The following is a 21,166-nucleotide window of genomic DNA, read 5'->3' on the forward strand; positions in this document are numbered from 1 at the left end:
CTTCACTGCCGCCGCACATTGGGTCGACACTTTCATCGACCACTTTCATCGACCTTTTTCATTGGAAAAGCACAGGAGTGAAGAATGGTAGCTCCAGGTGAAAGTGCTTACACTACTTGAAAGTGAACACATCTTGAAATGATCCTCACTTGCATATCACAACAGGGTTTAATTGAGCTCTGCTCTTAGGACAGTGTTTCTCAAAGTGTGGGTTGAGACCCGACAGGTGGGTCACGAGCCAGTTTTAGGTAGGTTCCTATTCATTTCAATATTTTACTTTTACTATATTAGACTTGATGCTACCATGGCATGTGACTGCATTTGGGGAAATGTTAGATCTGTACTTTTAACGGGCTACTCTGTATATGCTTTGAACAAAAATAGTCAATGGGGCTTACTCCTGTGTATGTGGCATTAGGATTGAAGCCTAGGACTGTTAAAACTCTTCCTGCTTGATGATGTCACTTCTGGTGGGTCCTGACAGCTTCTCATTCTAAAAAGTGGGCCCTGGTGCTAAAAGTTTGAGAACCAGTGCCCTAGGGGGTCTCCAAAAAAGCATATCTTGCAGATGCTGCTAAATCTAATCTAGAATAGACAATACAATGAATGGCTGTTACAGGATCATCGGGGTGCATGACTCTCCAGGGACCTTGTACAGAATCCATTTTTCATACTTGCATTTGATTGTTCATTTATGGCTTATTCTTCCATGCATGCACATCATTCAGCAATGAAATTATTCAGGCTCTTCCCACTCAATTACCTGCAGCTGAATATGTGAATGACCTTCACTGAATTGAGCCTAAAGAGGTAATTTTATGTAAACAGTTTGTGTGTTGGCTGATTCAGAGGCACCGGTTGATGCTGCAAGCCACTGAGCAATGATCACATCTATGTAAACTTGTCCAAAGATTGTGCAGTGACTGACCAGTCTCCCTACATACCGTGATGCTACTAGAAAAAAGCAGCTTTGTAATATGAACCCAAGAAGTCAGTTCTGAAAATAATTGTTGTAGCTTCATGTAGTAAAGCTGGACATAAGCAACATCAGCACTGTAAAACATGTTGCGCAGCAGTTAAGAAAGCATTTATAGTACAGCACTAAGTGCTGGCTGTAAAGCTGTCAATAATGTGTGTGACAAATTGCTATATAAATGTGAAATTGAAATCAGACTGCTTGCTATGGAGCTGCATGGAATTTAAATGGCATGCACATTATGGTGAATGCTCTAGTGATGTGTTTAAATAATTTAGGCTAAATGGGGCTTCCTTTTGATTATAAGGCAAGATCATCAGTCTTTTGAGTATGGTAATATACTTGCCATGCATAGAACATTTAAGCACCATGCATGCCTAGTTTTCTATCTATGATGGTAACATTGAAAGGAAGGTACATAATGTCTTCAGCATCAAATGTTGAATTTCCTGGAAGTGTTACAAACAGCAAGACTGGACAGATGAACTGGGGTTTGGGATGGCAAAACATGTCACCAACCAAAATTCCAAGAGTAATTTCCAACCAGTAATTTCTGATGTTCAGCTTTTACAATGAAACACTATCATATTGTGAGTGATGTCAAGTATTCCAAAACAATGCAGAATTTTGATTAGTGGATAGAAAAACTCACCAGAATAAGAACAAAAAAAAAGTTGTGAAATATATTTTGAAAACTTAAAGGCCAAAATTTGAGGTCAAACTGCCCATTACATGGTTCCCATCAAGGGAGAACAGTTGGATCTTAAGGAGATCCTTCAGGAATCTCGTTAACAGGTCATCCAAAAACTTGTTTCAATTAAAGTTTGTGAATGACTTGTTTGTGGTTTCTCTGCTGTTGCAGGTTAGAAAAGTGGGAACTTGTAACAGAGCCTTCTTTATCATCCCAATCCAATCTCCACCCTGTGGCTGTTTTCACCAAAATATAGATGTCCAGCCACAGATTTCTGCTGTTCTGGCTAGTTGACTGCAAATTGTACACACAGTTGATTGGATATCTGCTCCATTCAAAATAGTTCCTAGTAGGGCAATAGTCTTTAGCCCATCAGTCAGATTTAAAACAGACTTTTGTCTTTTAAAAATTTGTATTAAAAAGGATTTTTAATACGTAAAACTATGCATCAAAAAACGTGAATGGAAGGTCCAATTTTAGAAGAGGCATTCTGCTATCTCTTATACAGCAAGTAGTTCCTCAGCTAAGATGGTTACCATGTGACACATACTTTTTGTCTTTATATGATTTATGTATCTTTTTCTTCAGAAACAAAATGTATAGTTCAACTGGTATAGGGGAACAGTTAAAAGCCAGCAACATGAGAAAGGTCTTGCAGACAGAGGACAGGTCCTCTCATGGATTAAGACCTGGTTGAAGACCAGGAAACAGAGAGTGGGTGTCAATGGGCAATTTTCACAATGGAGAGAAGTGAAAAGCAGTGTGCCCCAAGGATCTGTCCTGGGACCGGTGCTCTTCATAAATGACCTGGAGACAGGGTTGAGCAGTGAGGTGGCTAAGTTTGCAGACGACACCAAACTTTTCTGAGTGGTGAAGACCAGAAGTGATTGTGAGGAGCTCCAGATGGATCTCTCCAGACTGGCAGAATGGGCAGCAAAATGGCAGATGCGCTTCAATGTCAGTAAGTGTAAGGTCATGCACATTGGGGCAAAAAATCAAAATTTTAGATACAGGCTAATGGGTTCCAAGCTGTCTGTGACAGATCAGGAGAGAGATCTTGGGGTGGTGGTGGACAGGTTGATGAAAGTGTTGACCCAATGTGCGGCGGCACTAAAGAAGGCCAATTCTATGCTTGGGATCATTAGAAAAGGTATTGAGAACAAAACGGCTAATATTATAATGCCATTGTACAAATCGATGGTAAGGCCACACCTGGGGTATTGTGTCCAGTTCTGGTCGTCGCATCTCAAAAAAGACATAGTGGAAATGGACAAGGTGCAAAAGAGAGCGACTAAGATGATTATGGGGCTGGGGCACCTTCCTTAGGAGGAAAGGCTACGGCATTTGGGCCTCTTCAGCCTAGAAAAGAGGCACCTGAGGGGGGACATGATTGAGACATACAAAATTATGCAGGGGATGGACAGAGTGGATAGGGAGATGCTCTTTACACTCTCACATAACACCAGAACTAGAGGACATCCACTGAAATTGAGTGTTGGGAGAGTTAGAACAGACAAAAGAAAATATTTCTTTACTCAGCGTGTGGTTGGTCTGTGGATCTCCTTGCCACAGGATGTGGTGATGGCTTCTGGCCTGGATGCCTTTAAAATGGGATTGGACAAGTTTCTGGAGGAAAAATCCATTACAGGTTACAAGCCATGATGTGTATGTGCAACCTCCTGTTTTTAGAAATGGGTTATGTCAGAATGCCAGATGCAAGGGAGGGCACCAGAATGAGGTCTCTTGTTATCTGGTGTGCTCCCTGGGGCATTTGGTGGGCCGCTGTGAGATACAGGAAGCTGGACTAGATGGGCCTATGGCCTGATCCAGTGGGGCTGTTCTTATGTTCTTATGGATAAGGCCCATCTAATCTAGCATCTTGTTTTTCACAATGGTCCATCAGCTGCCTCTGGGAACCCCTTAGGCAGGAGAGAAAGGCATACTTCTCTCCTGCTACGGGTATACTGCAGGCTGGACATAATACATAGCCATTATGAGTAGCAGCCATTAATAGACCTGTCCACCATGAATTTTTCCAATCCTCTTTTAAAGACAACCAAGCTAGTGGTCATCACCACACTTTTGTGACAATGAATACCACACACTAATTATGAGCTATGTGAGGTAGTAATTCCTTTTGTCTTTCCTAAATCTTTCATCAGTCAGTTTTATTGGATAAGTCTTGCTTCTAGTATTCAGAGAGAGAACTGCATCCATTCTATAAATCAGAACTGTGAACACATGCCAAGTATGAATTCAAAGATTTTCTTTCAATCAGCCTTACATACAAAGGGTCATGCCACACATAGGTTACACTGCCTTTCACTGGCTTCTCCATTCACCATGTTTCATCCACTTCATCTACAAATTTCATCCCACACATTCGTACTCAAAAGCTATCCCAGCATGCAGCTCTGTACACGAGCTTTATGAGGAAGCCTAAATTTAATATACATTTAAAATAGCCTATATCCTCCCAGTACAACCCCTCTGCAGAGATCTTGTTCCATAATTGCAACGCTGCCTTGCTGATCGCTCTACGCTGTAATTTTAGGTGTGTCTGTAGATTACTTTTCCAATAAATCAGTCTCAATTATAATGCAACGGTGTGTTCTTGTCACAATACTTTGATGGGAGAGGACTGTTCTGTCATTTGCAGTACTCTCAGGTGTCATGTCAAGTAGCTTTACAGGAAATGAAATTCTGTGGAAAACTATGGTACTGTATTACTATCTAAAGCACCCCACTCCCAAGAACTTGTCAATCATTGCCTTAAAATTGCTACAGTACATTCATATTATCAAGAAAAATCACAAGGCTTCAAGCATAAAACAGAGCACTCTTTCTCAATACCTTTTTATACGATTACCAGTTTGTGTGAGAGAAATTGCAGCTCCAAGTGCAGGTATGTGATCTGTTTACATGATTGTTATGGTCTCACATTGTATTGAAAGCAATGCGATTGAAGCAAATTTCCCACCACATTATAGTGGTTCATTTGTGGTTCTTTCCATACAGTTGTTTTGGCTTTTCCCATTAGTTGCTTCTTTGTATTTACTGTAGAAGAAGCTATTTTATGCAATTTTGTCAGCAATGGCCAACTATTTTCACTGAGGCCAAATAGAGGCCGAACTATACATTATGCAGAATTTAGCCTGGCATTTTTCTCCGCCTCCAGTAGCACATTAGAAGACACTTGTGAAATGTGGGAAATAAGTGTGAAATGGGGTGGAACCAAATGATTGGTAAGGAGGTGCGTTACCCCTGGTGGAAACTGGAAGTGATATTTTAAGGCCCTCAGAAGGCCTTTTAAGACCTTCTGATTTTCTCCTAATGTCACTTCTGATTTTCTGAGGACCTCTCTGGCCCTCAGAAGATGGTGGGGGGCACTTTCAGGCTTGGCCTGGGGCAGCATAGTGGCCAATACCACCACTGCCTGTGGCTACTTGACATCATTCCACACACACACACACACACACACACACACACACACACACACTCTGACTACATGTAATTTCTATGAAGCCAAATTAGACGAAGGAAAAATAGTGTCAAGCAGCCTTGGGGAGTACAGTTGCTACCAACATTGTGAAGAGATAGTAGAGAGGGGCAAATACGTTGAGCAAGGGGGAACCATTTATTTTTCAATATAAACTGCTTTGTGAACTTTTTGTTGAAAAGTGGTATATTAATACCCTTAATAAATAACTGGTTGAGAAGAAACAAGTGATGCTTACTGGTATGGCCATTCCAGGAGATAATCGAATCAACGAGAAGCAATTGGAAAAGATCACAAAATACAAAGATGTGGAAATTGAAGTACAGTGCCTTTAGAGAAAGAACCACCATAACCCCTAATGTCATCGTCACCCTATTGGGTGCAATCCTCAAGGCCCTTAAGATATATCTGACAAATAAAGGCATTGACAAGATAATAGTTGAACAACTGCAATGGGCTGTGCTGCTAGAAACACTGAACATTATATGGTTTTGGCTTCCACAGAACAATACCATGTTTACACTGCCATACTATTTTTTTAGAATAAATCTGCCTATTACCACCAGTTGTAAGTGACTTACCCCCATGCTTGCCTTTGTTATGCTTGGAACAGCATAATCCTTGATGCAGGTGCTGAATTATCGGCTTGCTCTGAATGGGGTTGCACTCCCTCTGAAGGAGCAGGTTCGCAGCTTGGGGGTCCTCCTGGACTCGCAGCTGCTCCTGGATTCCCAGGTGGCGGCTGCGGCTAGGGGGGCCTTCGCTCAGCTCCGGCTGGTGCGCCAGCTGCGGCCGTACTTGGATCATGCAGACCTGGCCACGGTGATCCATGCCACGGTGACATCGAGGTTAGATTACTGTAACGCGCTCTATGTGGGGCTGCCCCTGAAGACGGTTCGGAAACTACAATTAGTACAGAATGTGGCGGCCCGTGTGGTCACCGGAGTCAGGCGGTTTGACTCTGTCAGTCCACTTCTCCGGGGGCTACATTGGCTGCGCATTCGTTTCCGGACCCAATTCAAGGTGCTGGTTTTGACCTTTAAAGCCCTATACTGCTCTGGGCCAGGATATCTTAGAGACCGCCTACTCCCGTACAATCCGGCTCGTCCTCTCAGGTCATCAGAGAAGGCCTTTTTACAAGTGCCGCCACCCAAGGAGGTCCGGGGGCAGCTGCAAGAAATAGGGCCTTCTCGGTAGTGGCACCAACATTATGGAACTCCCTTCCTCTTGATTTGAGAATGGCTCCCTCTCTTGAGAGTTTTCGGTGAGGCCTGAAAACACTGTTGTTTATACAAGCCTTCTGATTTCTGGCCTTCTTAACATTTTTATACATCTTTTAGCTTTTTACAGGCTTGAGTCCTCTGTGACTTGCTCTTTTATTCTGTCTTTTAATCTGACTACTGTTTTTATGGCCCCTGTTAATGTGTTTTTAAATGTTTTTATCTGCTATGTGTTAGTTTTTTAAAAATTTGTTTTTTTAATATGTTGTTAGCCGCCCTGGGTCCCTTTAGGGAGAAGGGCGGGATATAAATAAAGTTTATTATTTATTATTTATTATTATTATTATTATTATATACTTGTACAACTTGTATACAAGTTACGCTTGTCAGAGCACAGGGCCTTTTACATTTTCTGCTCCCTGAACATGTGTACATGCACCTACCACCTACCACCCCCACCCCATCCTGACAACTGAGGATTATACTTTATGCACCTGATGAAATGGACTGCAGCCCACAAAACCTTCTATGCTACAATTTGTTGAGTTTTATGCTGCCGTACTTTTATTTTTGCTACTACAAACATGTCTAATTGTCCAGGAGTTAAAACAGTTGCCAGAATGCACCCTGTTGCACCTCAAGGTGTTTCTTTAACCTTTAAAGTTCTAGATTACCTGGGACTAGCGAACTTGAAGGACTACCTCCTCCCACATGAAAATTTGTGCCCAGAAATCTTCAGAAAATGCCCTTATGTTTCCCACCACGTTTAGAATTACATCTGGTGTGACACACACAAGAGTGCCAAAATTATGGAACTCCATCCTTCAGGAGCCGAGTTCGGCATCCTCACTAATTCAATTTCAGCACTGCCTAAAAATCTTTTTATTTCAGTTGGTTTTCCCCTCTTGATTGTGGTGATACTTTGGTGCTTCAACTTGTAGCTTCAGAGCTGCATTCAACATTATTTATGGTTTCCCAGTTGTACTTTCAGTGTTTTTATTGTTATATTTAACTTTGTGCAGTTAGCTGTTTTGAGTACCTCCCTAATACAAAAGGGAAAATGGGGAATATCAATTTCCTAAATAAATAGCATGACCTTTTACTAATTATAGGTTTCTACTATAATTCTACTAATTATAGTAGAGTTTTAATAAGGTTTCCTAAAGCCTGTATTTCTGTACAGTAGGGTCCTATATAGATGTATTGCATGACATGCTGATACTACAAAAAGGAATATGGGGGATGTTTGTTAGCTGAATGTGCTCTGTGAACATGACCAGCAAGTAAGTTGCTTCGATATCATTACATAAGCAGCAGCTCCTAGATTTTGGTGCAGCCTGTCTCTTGGCTGCACCACTCCAGACAGAAGGTGTGGATTCACATGATTAACTACTTCACTGTACAACCCCCCCACCCCCAAGCAGATGTACACAAGAAGAGTTCTAGAGAGGTATTGTGAGAAGTCTTACCTCCCTTGGTTTGTAACCCAAAATTGCCCAGCCTGGAAACAGGCTTCCCACCACCTGCTATTTGAGAAAATTAGACCCTAGTTAAAGTAATGTCATAGTACAGAGCTCCCCTGCTTAAGAACATTCAACTTCCAAATGTGCAAGATACAAACACAGCTGGTCAGAGCTCCTGTCACCTGAAGTATTACAAGAGCAAGCTAGCTGCTTGGGGCAGATACCAGGTGTAGGGAGTGTTAGTGTGAGAAAACATGGGCTCTGAATGGAAACAACTCTGGTCGCAACAGAATAAAACATGGTAATACTTTAGTGGCAGGGCGTGTTAATGTACTAGCTCAAGGGGGTCAAACATAAGGCCTGCTGGCCAGATGCGGTCCTTGGGAGCTTTTTATCCAGCCCTTGGTCTCTTCCAGCAGCAGTATCAGCTGCTGAGCTGTGCTGAAGGGTCACTGCTGAAAGGACAGCTGGCATAATAATTGGGCTGTCTCCTATCTTGAAAATATGATGGTTTGCATATTTTCTCTTCTGACATTTGCAGCTAATGAGTTCCTAAGTGAGGAAAAAAAGTGCTTGACCTGTTTAGTGACAGCACTTCCTGCTTAATGACATTGCTTCCAGCCCTCAGCAGGCATCATAAATGCTATACGGCCCAGTGTATGAAATGAGTTTGATGCTCCTGTACCAATCATACAGGACTGCTCCAAGGGTGTGATTCTTAGGATGGAAGCTTCTGCATCCTCCTCACCACTGTATTCCAGTCAACCCCAGCAAGCCCTGTTTATCTGCTTCTCAAGACCTCACAATACTGAGCACTATATTAGTAGGTGTACTGCTAACCCATTTTTTTCACATTTCACAATGTTTGTTACTGATAATAGTGATGTTGGACTTAAGAACAAAAACAACTTACAGACTGATCCCTGGAACTTAACCTGTTTTTAAGGAGGGGAGCTTCTGTATCTATCCAAAGAACAGGTGGTACCTGTAGATCAGATACAAAACTTTTTAGACAAACATAATGAAAAGAGCAAAACAGAACAATTATATTCTATTTATGCTTCAATAGGAAACACACTGAAAACTATGCTGTTTGTCTGGAATGAAGTCCAACTGACTCTGATGGAACTTATTTCTATATAAACATGTATCATGTGATCACAAGACACAATCACAATTTTAAGGTGCTGCAGGTATTGTTACGAAGGAACAACATATTGAGTTTGTTTTTGCTGGAACATAATCAATACTGGTGGATATTTCAGGCAGCAATTGTTTTCTGACACTAGACAATCCACTAACCCTAACCTGTCTCATAGAAACCACTTTCAGCTTTTTATCATATTTCCCAGTTTCTCTTCCTATATTTTCCCTTAAAAACAAGAGAAAAGACCAAAGACGTTGACTTACCTGTACAGCATTGTTGTAAGGATTACTAAGAGTGCATGCAAAGAGCTGTGAACACATGCTAAGTATTATTCTATGAAAACATATTAAGCACATGCATCTACTGTAGCAATTGCATGTAATATGCTTAGTTTAAATCTTCTTACCTGCACCAGAACTGTATGTAACAACTTCACAAAAAACAACATGGATTGCCAGGTAAACATAGAGTGTTCAAATGCAACATATCCTTATAACGGACCAACACGTATTAGGTGCACAGGCAGGCTCATTTCTCACAGAACAGGAGAAAACTCAAAATTCCTCATGCTGAGGTCAATCAGAATTTGTGCATTTGAAATTATAGGATTTTTCTTTTGGTTTCAAGATCAACTGTGCTACAGAATAAAAGAATTAGATCTTGTGCAAGCTGAAATTCTAGCATATCCTCAAACTATATACGAATCTAAGCTAAATTTACAGCTAAACAGTCCACCAGCAAAACCTTAGGGTTTGCTTTACATAATCCACAGTCAAGTCATAATTGCCCTTGTTGGCTCTTAGATATAAACCTAAATTGAATGCTCTGATGTAAGAAACCAAAGAAACAATAGGATTCACAGCATAGGACCTACATAAAAATAACTTTGTCAGATTATACAGCATAAATTATGCAATGAAGCAAAATCCTGATTTTGAAAGCATTGGAGCAATGAGATTATGAAACTTTCTGCTGAACCACCCTGAGTTGCTATAAGAACTGGAGAGTTTATTAAGATCAAAGTAACAATATTTATTGCATTTTTATATTGCATTTTAAAACAGTAAATTAATAGTGCACAATGGCTTCACTTGAACCTTCTGAAAAATGGGAAACCAAAAAGCCATAAACCCCCTCTACCTCAATAGAGTGCAAGGCTAATGTGCTTCTCCAAGGGGCAGTATAAAGTTCAACAAATTGCCATCCCTGTGTTCTAATACATTTGAATTAGTGCTCCATGTACACTAAATCCATTTATTTTAAATTTGTTTGTCTACATTGAGTGAAATAAAAACATCGCTCTGTACAATCCACTATGAGCAGTGAGTACAACAGCAAAAAGTATTATACAGTTTATACACACTAAATTTTTTTTCCCATTTCTCCTATAAAGGAACTAGAGCAAACCTAATCAGTATATAACTTAATTTGGAAGAACTCAAATGACAAAAGGGAAGGCCAAATATTACAGCCCAAAACTGTGCCCCCAAAAAGGTTCCTCATCATATTAGCTGGAATATGAGTGAATGCAGGTGGAGAAGTAAAGCATGCTAAAATGGTGTTCTCAGATCTTTATAAATTTACCAAATATTTAAATTAAACATGGCTCTTTAAAAAGTGTCCAAAGCAGAGCAGTACTATTGGGAATTCAGTCTTACCAGCTGTGTTTTTCTTGTAACCCAACGTATACAATGCGCAAAGTGCTAAGCAACACTACGGAAAACACATTTACATCAACACTGAAGATCCGGGGAAATGAAATTCCAACAATTTTATTTTTAAATGAGCTGTATTTTCTAAATTTGTTTTTATTTTTTTTCCTGTTTTCATACAGTATTGAAAACAAAACGCGGCACATTCACATTTTCCCGAGGAACTGTAAGGATGATCTCTACAGGGATAAACGCTGAGAAGCTTGAAGCTCAATCAATGTGATGTTGAAAAACTCTCCGAAGGAGTAAAGGCTTGATCTGAATGGTCTAGAACATGTATTGTAATTTAATAGAAGAGATGGTCGTCTTAATATTTAATGATTTAAAAGAACTTCCCAGTTCATGCGAAGAGTATAGTCCAAGAATAAATCATATTTGCGGAACACGCTTTATGCTACGTAAGTGTATACTTTGCGGTCCTCAGGTGTTCGTGCCAAATATTCTCGCTCAATAAGTCCTTCAATACGCTTTTTAATAACAACCGGACTTGGTAGGAATCGTGCCTTCAGTTGTTGAGTTACCTGGAAATAAAAAAAAATTGTAAAATTATCAGCCCTAATAGCACAGCAAAATACACACTTTAGAGCTCGAAGTGACAGATTTACAAACACTAACCAAGATGTAGACTAATAGAAATGGCAAGCTTATACTTGGAAAACTCACACTTTTCGCTTTCTAATTAGGCTATGACACAATTGGGTGATTATGTCAGGCCATCATTTGTCAGTCTAATCTATTCTACAAGATTGTTGCATGAAGAACTGTAACACACTTTGAAAAGTGAAATAGAAATGATGCAACAATTATATTTTACAAACTGCATAAAACCGTTATGCAGTTTCCTCAGGTCAAAAGCTTGCCATACCTAGAAGTTCAATGATAATTGCAGATTCTGCCTAGATTTAAAAGCCCCATATGCAATACGTAAAGAGAGTGATATTAGTTTTTATCATAAGTGTAAGTGATGAAGTATTTGGTCAGTTCTAGAGTATGTATTACACATCAGTCATGAAATATTGCACATAAACACAATTGAGCTTTTATAAAATCACCCTTCACTATATAAATTCACAAGAATTTCCCCCTTCTCTTCAAAACAAAACTAACATACAAAACATAAATTGGCTGAATATTAGTTTCTCCTGAAGAATCTTGATAATTGTATTTTGGGAAAGGTGACAGAGATTCTAGATTCTATTTGGCTATTCCCTAGCCGTCTTGCATAGCAGTACAGTTTTTAAGATTACCCGTGGAGGCAGAACAACTATTAAGATTAGTTAAAATCTGCAGTTTAGAAACACTTTTAATCAATGCAACTCCAAGTGAACCAGATACAATTTGCTTCTCTAATTCAATCCAACCCAGTGAATGAGATTACCTCTGCTACTAGCACATTATGTTGCATCTTCTTCCTAGATTTCATTATCCGCACTATAGCAGCCTCTATCTCATGTTTTCTGTCATCATCTACTTTCTGTCTTGTTTCTTTTCTTTCTGGGTCTGATTCTCCTTGTTTGGCAGCAACTGAAAGAAAAGAGAATTTCTAAGTTGAAATTACCATAAATATTTAACTTTAAATACACTAACTTCTCCATTATGTGGAAAGACAGCTAAAAAGAATTTCGTTTGGTGTTGTCAAGAAATATCTGTAATGGACTTTGGTGTAAAAATTCAAGGAAGCAAGTGAAACATGATATACTTATTCATTTCTTAACCATAAAACATCTTTTAAATGAAACCGATGCAGGTGCATAACCTCTGGTTCATGGGGTCTCCTCTGTAGATGGCAGGGGCTAGAATTTTCAACAAACCTCTAGAAGCTTCCAAAGGCTATACCCATGGCTCAGTTTCATACTAGCTTTCAAGGCCCATTTTTCATTCCTCCTCCTCCTCCACTTAACATCACTGCTCCTCTTCTCTGCCCATTTTTGCCTTGTTTAAGCCAGCTGATGGGAATTATTATGGTAATTTGACTTTATTAAATCTTATTATAATGTTATTGATATAATAATATTTATTGCGCCACTCAGCTTTTCCCTTATGGCAGAGGTTCCCAAACTGGGGCACTGTGACACCTCAGCCCGGGAAGTTTGTAACTGCCTCCTTAAGGAACAGGGCGACAGATGACATGATCACCACTATCGTGGTGCCACTGAGTAGATGGAGCACAGAGGGAGGTTATTTGCCAAAATCAGATCAAAGCTTCCATAATGCATCTATTCAATTTTCAGACTCGTCTTGCCACTGTAGTCCCATCCTATGCTGTTCTGGGGGATGCCTCTAACCCCCAAGGAGCTGCTTTTCAGAAGGGATGCAAAATGCTGTAATTAGGCAGGGAAAGCAAGTCACCTCAAAAGCTTACTCCTGTTTGTGCAAATCCAGGTCCAACGGTACATGGGAAAAATAAATATCTTAACTGCCTATTGTACAAGGCACAAAATGAACAGTATGAGTAAAATGACCATAAAAGGAAGACAAAACCATGAAATGTCAACTAGTTGTACTGAGGCAAATACCGTTTCAATTTGGTCAGAAATATTTGTTTCTTACTATTGCCCTTAGGAGCGGGTGGCTGGCCTGATTTCTGCACCATACTCTACAACTGCAGCATCATAGGATTTTAATATATATATAGACATGATAGTTGAGAACTGAGTTGACAATAAACATACCTGTTTGAATCTTGACTCTGTGCAGTTTTGATGTGAACTGGTCATTCACTGTAAATATATGTCCATTTTCTATCTCTTTTGATTTCGGCTCTTTTGTGAGAACTCGTTGTGTTGGTTTTCCACATGCAAGGGACTGTAGCGCTCGTACAAGCTCTCTTTCAGGGATATCTGTCTCCTGTTGTATTTCCTGCATGCAATATGACACTTGATTTTTAGGCAACAAAAAAGTTTAAAGAAAAAACTGAGCAGCTTTGAAAATATCTTCCAATGTTCTGAAATTAGCACAAGTATCATTCGATAAACTCAGAACATACCTTTTGAGGGAAAAAGCTAAACTAACATTTCAAAGTTTGCACAAAACCTAAGTGATTCTTCATTGTACAAACTGACAGCCGCATAATTAATTAGTTAACAAATGTTTACTGAATTTTCAACTATGAAGGCCGATACAGGACACCTTGTTCACAAGTATGTTCTACACAATTGTGTTGAGTCCTTTTTGAACTGTATCACCTCTGGTGGGGGTGGAAGAAGAAAAGGAATCTCATAAAAACGTGCTGACCATAGAAAAAAAATTTTTGGAAACAAAAATATAGGACATAGGCAAAAATACAACAGTTGTTTTAATACAGGTGTCACGAGATTGAAAACACTTTGATTTAAATATGGGGGCGCCGTATCTGCGGATTCACTTACCTGCAGATCAGGTTTGCACGGCCCCCTGGCACACAAACCCACTGGAGGCGAGAGGAGCTCTGCTCCCCTCATTTCTGGAGGGTCCTCTGAGTCCAGCAGAAAACATGGACATCTGTTCCATCCATGGCCTCTGCTGGGTTCAGACTTAGCCCTAGAAGTGAAAAACGTCACTTCCTGGTTTTTGTAAAACCGGAAGTGACTTTTTCGCCTCTAGGGCTCAAGCTGAACCTGACAGAGGCCAATGATAGGTGTCTGCGGCCTCTGCTGGGCTCAGAGGCCTTTCCGGAGATGAGGGAGCCTCACTTCTGGAGGAAGATGTCCCCTCGTATCCACAGATTCAGGTAACTGTGAGGGATTCTGGAACGGAATGTGGATATGGGGGCACACCTGTATAGTATTTTAAGCAGAAACAGCAACCATCTCCACAACTATTAACCAAGACTGCTTTACAATTAGATCTACATCAGTTCCAATATCAGTTACTAATTCACCATTAGTGTGGAGATTTAAAAGGGTGATGTTTTAAGTATTCCTGTGTCACACACATTATTTCAGTAAAGGGCCGCACAAAGTTCAATAAAATGAATTTCAGTCCTAACAAGTCAGAGATTCTACAGGTTGGTGGTTTATTTGTTCAAGTGAATCATACTCCGCCAGTTATGAATAAGAGCAGCGGCACCGTTTGGGGGTGCTCCTAGATCAAAATTTGTCAGTAGGGGCCAGGTGACCTTGATGGAACCAAATACCAGTGCCCCCCCCCCCCCGTATCCATCAGGCTTACAAGCCCCCCACAGATAATGGAAACTGTTGATAAGAGGGGACCCTATCTTCATGCCACTGCCTTTCCTGGACAGTGATAACTTGTCTGCAGCTACCCATGCCATGGCACCTTCCAGGAGTGACTAATGTTTGTGGGGCACATGGTCTGTTTTTGAAGATTACCCAGAAACTGCAGTTAGTCTAAAATACAGCTGCCAAAGTACTAACTGGAACCAAATATCAGGCACACATCTCAGCAGTGCTTAAATAATTTACTGGCTCTCAGTCCATTTGCAAGCACAATTCCAAGTGCTGATGTTCACCTTTAAAGTTTTTTATGGCTTTGGACTTGGGTAAATGAAGGCACCACTTTACCCATATCAACCTGTCCATGTAGTTAAGACAGTTTTTGGTTTCTCCCGACAATGTGGTGACCAGAGACAGGGTCCGTGTAATGCCCCTTCATAGAACTCCCCACTCCAGAGATGCTTGCCTGGAACCTTTGCTATCAGCTGAGGGTTTCTTGTTTTTAATTCTTCTAGGCCTTTTAAAGAGTTTTGAGTTTTTAGCTCAATTTTAAATGCTAACTATTGTGTTTCTACTTGTAAACCGCTTTGAAAACATTTTATCTGAATGGTGATATGTGAAAATCCAAAAGTAATAAATCTGAAATCACCAGTAAAGTCTTATTTTCCACACCATTACATGGAAAGTAAAATTAAATATTCAGTAGCCAGTACACATATCATTCAAAGGTTGCTATTACCACTAGCAATAACCACTATAAATGAAAATGTTGACTTGGGCTTGTTGGCAGCCTTCAGTCTCGAAAGACTATGGTATCGCGCTCTGGATGGTGGTTCTGGCACAGCGTCTAGTGTGGCTGAAAAGGCCGATTCGGGAGTGACAATCCCTTCCACACTGGGAGCAAGTGTAGTGTGTCCCTGGTCTGTCTCCCTGGCTATGGGCCTTCCTTCTTTGCTTCTTTGTCTCAGACTGTTGGCCAAGTGTCTCTTCAAACTGGGAAAGGCCATGCTGCACAGCCTGCCTCCAAGCAGGACGCTCAGAGGCCAGGGTTTCCCACCTGTTGAGGTTCACTCCTAAGGCCTTCAGATCCTTCTTGCAGATGTCCTTGTATCGCAGCTGTGGTCTAACTGTAGGGTGCTTTCCTTGCATGAGTTCTCCATAGAGGAGATCCTTTGGGATCCGGCCATCATCCATTCTCACAACATGACCAAGCCAACGCAGGCGTCTCTGTTTCAGCAGTGCATACATGCTAGGGATTCCAGCTCGTTCCAGGACTTTGTTGTTTGGAACTTTGTCCTGCCAGGTGATGCCGAGGATGCGTCGGAGGCGACGCATGTGGAATGCGTTCAGTTTCCTCTCCTGTTGTGAGCGAAGAGTCCATGACTCGCTCCAGTACAGAAGTGTACTCAGGACGCAAGCTCTGTAGACCTGGATCTTGGTATGTTCCATCAGCTTCTTGTTAGACCAGACTCTCTTTGTGAGTCTGGAAAACGTGGTAGCTGCTTTACCGATGCGCTTGTTTAGCTCGGTATCGAGAGAAAGAGTGTCGGAGATCGTTGAGCCAAGGTACACAAAGTCATGGACAACCTCTAGTTCATGCTCAGAGATTGTAATGCAGGGAGGTGAGTCCACATCCTGAACCATGACCTGTGTTTTCTTAAGGCTGATCATCAGTCCAAAGTCTTGGCAGGCCTTGCTAAAACGATCCATGAGCTGCTGGAGATCTTTGGCAGAGTGGGTAGTGACAGCTGCATCGTCGGCAAAGAGGAAGTCACGCAGACATTTCAGCTGGACTTTGGACTTTGTTCTCAGTCTGGAGAGGTTGAAGAGCTTTCCGTCTGATCTGGTCCGGAGATAGATGCCTTCTGTTGCAGTTCCAAAGGCATGCTTCAGCAGGACAGCGAAGAAAACACTTTGATTTCACCCAAACTTGGGTTTTCACCCAAACTTTTAAGAAAACTTGGGCTTGAAAACACTTTGATTTCACCCAAGACTATAATGAGGCAAAAATGCTCCCTTAATTCTAAAGGGCTTGGAGTATTTAAAATATCTTTATAGCCAGAAATTACTAGGAATACACATAAATCCTGCATACTCAGACTTTCACTAGCAAGTAAATATGTTCATCACTGGCAGCCAGTAGTATGCATGGGTATTCTGGGCATTAACAGCCTTTTCCACCAAGCTCAGGAACGTCCTGTACAATTGCTGGAAGGGGATGAATAATCTCCTATGGTCAGGGTTGGGGGGGGGAAGACAAGCACATATTCAGGACACAGATGCAGTTTTTTACAGCCAGCACAGAAAACCACAGCTCCTACCTCAAAAGTGTATTTCTCTCTGTTGTTAAAGAGCATGAGTATCGTCATCTGGAAAGTGGAGACTTGCAATATGTGCTTCCGTGTGTTAGAGCCAGTTACTTGGGCACCTCCTACACCAACTTCTGAGCCATCTTCCTGTTTTAATTTTAAAAAGTCAAAAATCATGCTGAGAACATTATGTCTCACTCTCTGATTAAGCATTCTATGTACTTACTATAAGCTATAAATTGGTTCCTGACTAATCTACAAGAATTTAAACACAAGGATTTCATTTTGAAATATTCTTCTCCAGTTTGCTTCCCACAAAGTTTAAACAACGTTTAGTTTTGCCTTTAAAAACAAAAATGTTTATATATTCTATCTTGCATTTAAGTAATCTGATAAACCAAGTTATCATCTTCTCAATTAAACATTATTTCAGAATACTGAGTTCCAGACTGTATAAAACAGTCTGCCGTTTTCCAGAACCCATTGACTGAATGAAACTTTTCATGTCATACTGTGTACATTAAAAGCAACATCTTTTATTTATGACAAAGATTCTCAAAGGGAAGTTCAGTCACCAGTGATGGGCTGAAGCTGCTAAAAGTGAGCCAGAGGACAGGCTGAAGGACAGCCATCCAGTTCCCCCAGAGAAGCAAAGAGGTATGTTAAATTGTGACTGAAGGGATGAGTAAAAGGACGCGGAACAATATAGAAATAAAGCAAATCTGAAAAATATTCTGGTTGTCTGGAGAAAGCTGCAGTACTTCCATCCTTGGTTGCACCGTGGAGGAAAACAGGGAATTGAGAGGGGAATGAGAACTTCACATGAGCCCTGAACCCTAAAGAGAAGTGGCACATTTTGGAAAACGTTTGAGACCTTTGCAATACACAATACAATATCTGTACATTATGCAGATATTTACAGTGCTGGTTAAAATAATAAATTTCCCAGAAAACCTCTCTCTAATATACAACGCTCATGAGTTTTGATAACATAAACTTGTACATAAAAGACAAAATCACATTATCAAGTTCTGTGTTCAGGTTCACTGGAATTGAAGGCACAATATTTACCTTTTTAACAGGACCATAGAAAGTGGCATTGAGATCTGCAGAGCCCATGTGATGCTGGAGTGTCAGTTGTCGTCCACTATGTTTGGCTAAATAAAATCTACAAACAATTCAAAATAGTTAAATAGTCATTTGAGGGTCCATATTTTAAAGTTGAATGCAAATGCTGTTTACATGTCCTTATAAAAGTTTCTCATTTTATAACACATAAATAACTGACAGTTGCTTGGGATGTTAAGAGGCAGAGTTAAACTTGGTGAATACTTCACTTTCACCAAGACCATGTTGGAGATCAAGCACTTTGCCAGGTGTCAGGAAATATCTTCCTAAAACTATTTTAATAGTTTACACTAGAATATCTTAAATAGCAGATATGCTGTTATACACTCCACAGACTCATTGGGTGGGATCTATACAGGTGATTGGGGAGCTTCTGCAGATAAACCACACGCTTTGAGGGCCCCCTGTACCACTAAAAACCAACTGTCAAGAAGTTGGAAGATCTTTCAGAATGACATCTCATGAATCACCACTAGTGACAACTGCCAGAGAAACTTACAGAAATTCTGGTGTGCATGCAGAAGGATTTGATCCACACATGCTGATCTTTGGATTCTGATGAATAGCTGTAATTTTTAAAGTAATTCAATTTAGCTATTTATAGACAAACCATGACCATTCCTTACCTCCTAAATATTTCAAAAGCATGTCTCGGGGCTGGGGGGATGTTGCACTTCGGTGTGGCTGACTGAGTGGGCCAGTAGCCTGTTGTGAGAACCCGAACAGTCAGATCAACACCACCTAATGAGACCTACAGAAATCATAAAGAAAAAAATTGCATTTTCTTTATTATAACCTTTTTCATTAAATGCACACAAGGTGTTTCCCCTAACATGGCAAAGAGCAGCTTGCCATTTCCTGCAAATTCCACTGGGAAAATGGTATTGAGGGTGGCATGGAGAGAAGGGGAAGGATGTACTCTTTCCTCTAATACTGTAGTCCTAATGTAGCTCTCCTCATTCCATGGATACTTTTAATAAAAAGAGAAGGGAGATGCAACCATGGAGTTTCAATACTGCACCTAGCTTTCTCTTAGGTTAATTGCTTTCAAAATATCAATATACTTTATCAAAGTAAAGTAAATTATCAAATGCCTTAAAAAACAGTTTGACCAAATGAACGAATGTATCAAGAAGCCCAAAGGTGCACATTTGATAACCCAGACACTAAGATATACTTAAAATGCACACACTACAAGAAAATATGAGCCCTATGATAAAATGATCTGGAAAGCTTTAAATAGTGCAAAATAGTCATTAAAATACTGCTAGATAAACATTGTATTATTTCTTCTCACAAAAAGTAAATTTGTGCCACCTGCTGGCAAAGCAGTTCAGCAAATACATGTCATTTTGAAGCATCCCATATCCTACTCAAAGTGTATCACACTGCAGAATGAGACCTTCATGACCACAGGGATGCCCCCTCAATATTATTCTAGTGATGTAGTCCTGAATGAACAATGATATGAAACCATTAGCTATGCAGGTTGACCCACTCTTAACTCACTTGTCCAAGGTCTTTCCCCTTCAGAACTGCAGCCAACATAACACTTACAACAGTTCACTTCCCTGACAGAGTTCAGAAAGCAAGTGGGGGAGGGGGGCTCAAACACAGCACAAAGCATCTCACCCTACTCCCCTCTGTATCTCATCACTCCCCTCAGTTATTGTGCTGCTAGTTCCTTCTTCCCCAACTTCAATTTCAGAACATGCCACTTGGGCAACCTTCTTTGTGACAATACCTCCAACTTGCTCCTTGGGGATTCCATGCTGATCATCTCTCTTACCTGGCTGCCTTGCACTTTTGTTCTTCTTTCCTCTGCTGCCCCTTATGCCTAGAACTCCCTGACAATGCCATTTCTTAAAGCTCACCTTTACTCCACTGAAACTGTCTAAGGACATGTAAATGAACTGGATTGGTATTTTTTCCCCATTATGCTCGCCTCCTTCTTCCTCTGCTTCATATTTTAGAGACTGAAAGCACATAAAAGCAGGGACCTGTCTTTTGTTGTTCTAAAGACTGTGAGTCCCCTGGGGACATGTCTACTATTATGCAGCAAATTCATACACACCATTCTGGGCTCCTCCCAATAGGGAGGGAAATGGTGGAATGAGGATGATGATAAAGCACATTGATAGTGGAGCAGCAGCATTATTTTTCAAAGTTATGTTTGGAAGTGCACAGGCAATACAGTAATAATCCAAAACCAGTGGTGTAACTAAACATGATTTCCAGGGGCTTCGATTCATGCCTCAGCCTTTACATCTTCTGCATGATGCAAAATGTTATTACAAAAATGATGCATTTTATGCAGGCTACATAATTCAATGTTTGGAAAGAACAACAGCTTTTTGCCTTGTAAGTACACAAAGCTGTGTCTTTAAGGCAAAAGGAAAACAGAGCCATGCATGCAAATGGCCAATAACAGGTCTTTCCCTTGTCTCTTCCCTTGGGTACAATGAGAAAACCAGTCTTATAATTGCTGGCAATTGGATGGGAAGAGGAAAAAAGCTGGCACCCAGAAGAATAAATGAAGAATAAAAGATAAATATCTGAAATTGGACTGACAAAATACAATGTGCCAATAACAGGTTAGTCTTAACTCATTAATATACACAAACACAGAGTCACAATAAATTGGATACAAGATGACATGTTGATAACAGAAAAATCAAGGTAAATAAGTTCATGTAATTTCACTGCACTGTCTGAATAGATTCAATGTTCATTTGTAAATGCAACAGTATACTATGATTTTAACAGAGGTTGAATTATTAGGAAAGAAAACATATTGGATGTTGTGCTGAACTGCTGTTCTGTCTGGACACAGGTAGAAGGATTTTAACTGTGCTCATTCCCATTAC

At 40.5% G+C, this 21,166-nt stretch overlaps 1 protein-coding gene across 1 annotated transcript in view; it reads right to left on the bottom strand.

Annotated features, from left to right (window-relative positions):
• Positions 1-10,013: 10,013 nt before the first annotated feature.
• CUL3 (cullin 3) overlaps positions 10,014-21,166 on the bottom strand; it is a 70,402-nt gene continuing 59,249 nt past the window's right edge. The window contains exons 11-16 of the mRNA XM_066620417.1: positions 18,926-19,050; positions 18,243-18,339; positions 17,184-17,318; positions 13,381-13,567; positions 12,087-12,232; positions 10,014-11,229 (exon numbers count right to left, since the gene is read on the bottom strand). Coding sequence (XP_066476514.1) covers positions 11,098-11,229; positions 12,087-12,232; positions 13,381-13,567; positions 17,184-17,318; positions 18,243-18,339; positions 18,926-19,050 — 822 coding nt within the window. The 3' untranslated portion in view covers positions 10,014-11,097. The remainder of the gene's footprint in view (positions 11,230-12,086; positions 12,233-13,380; positions 13,568-17,183; positions 17,319-18,242; positions 18,340-18,925; positions 19,051-21,166) is intronic.

The sequence above is a fragment of the Tiliqua scincoides genome, chromosome 3, assembly GCF_035046505.1.
Source record: "Tiliqua scincoides isolate rTilSci1 chromosome 3, rTilSci1.hap2, whole genome shotgun sequence".
Taxonomy (NCBI): Eukaryota; Metazoa; Chordata; class Lepidosauria; order Squamata; family Scincidae; genus Tiliqua; species Tiliqua scincoides.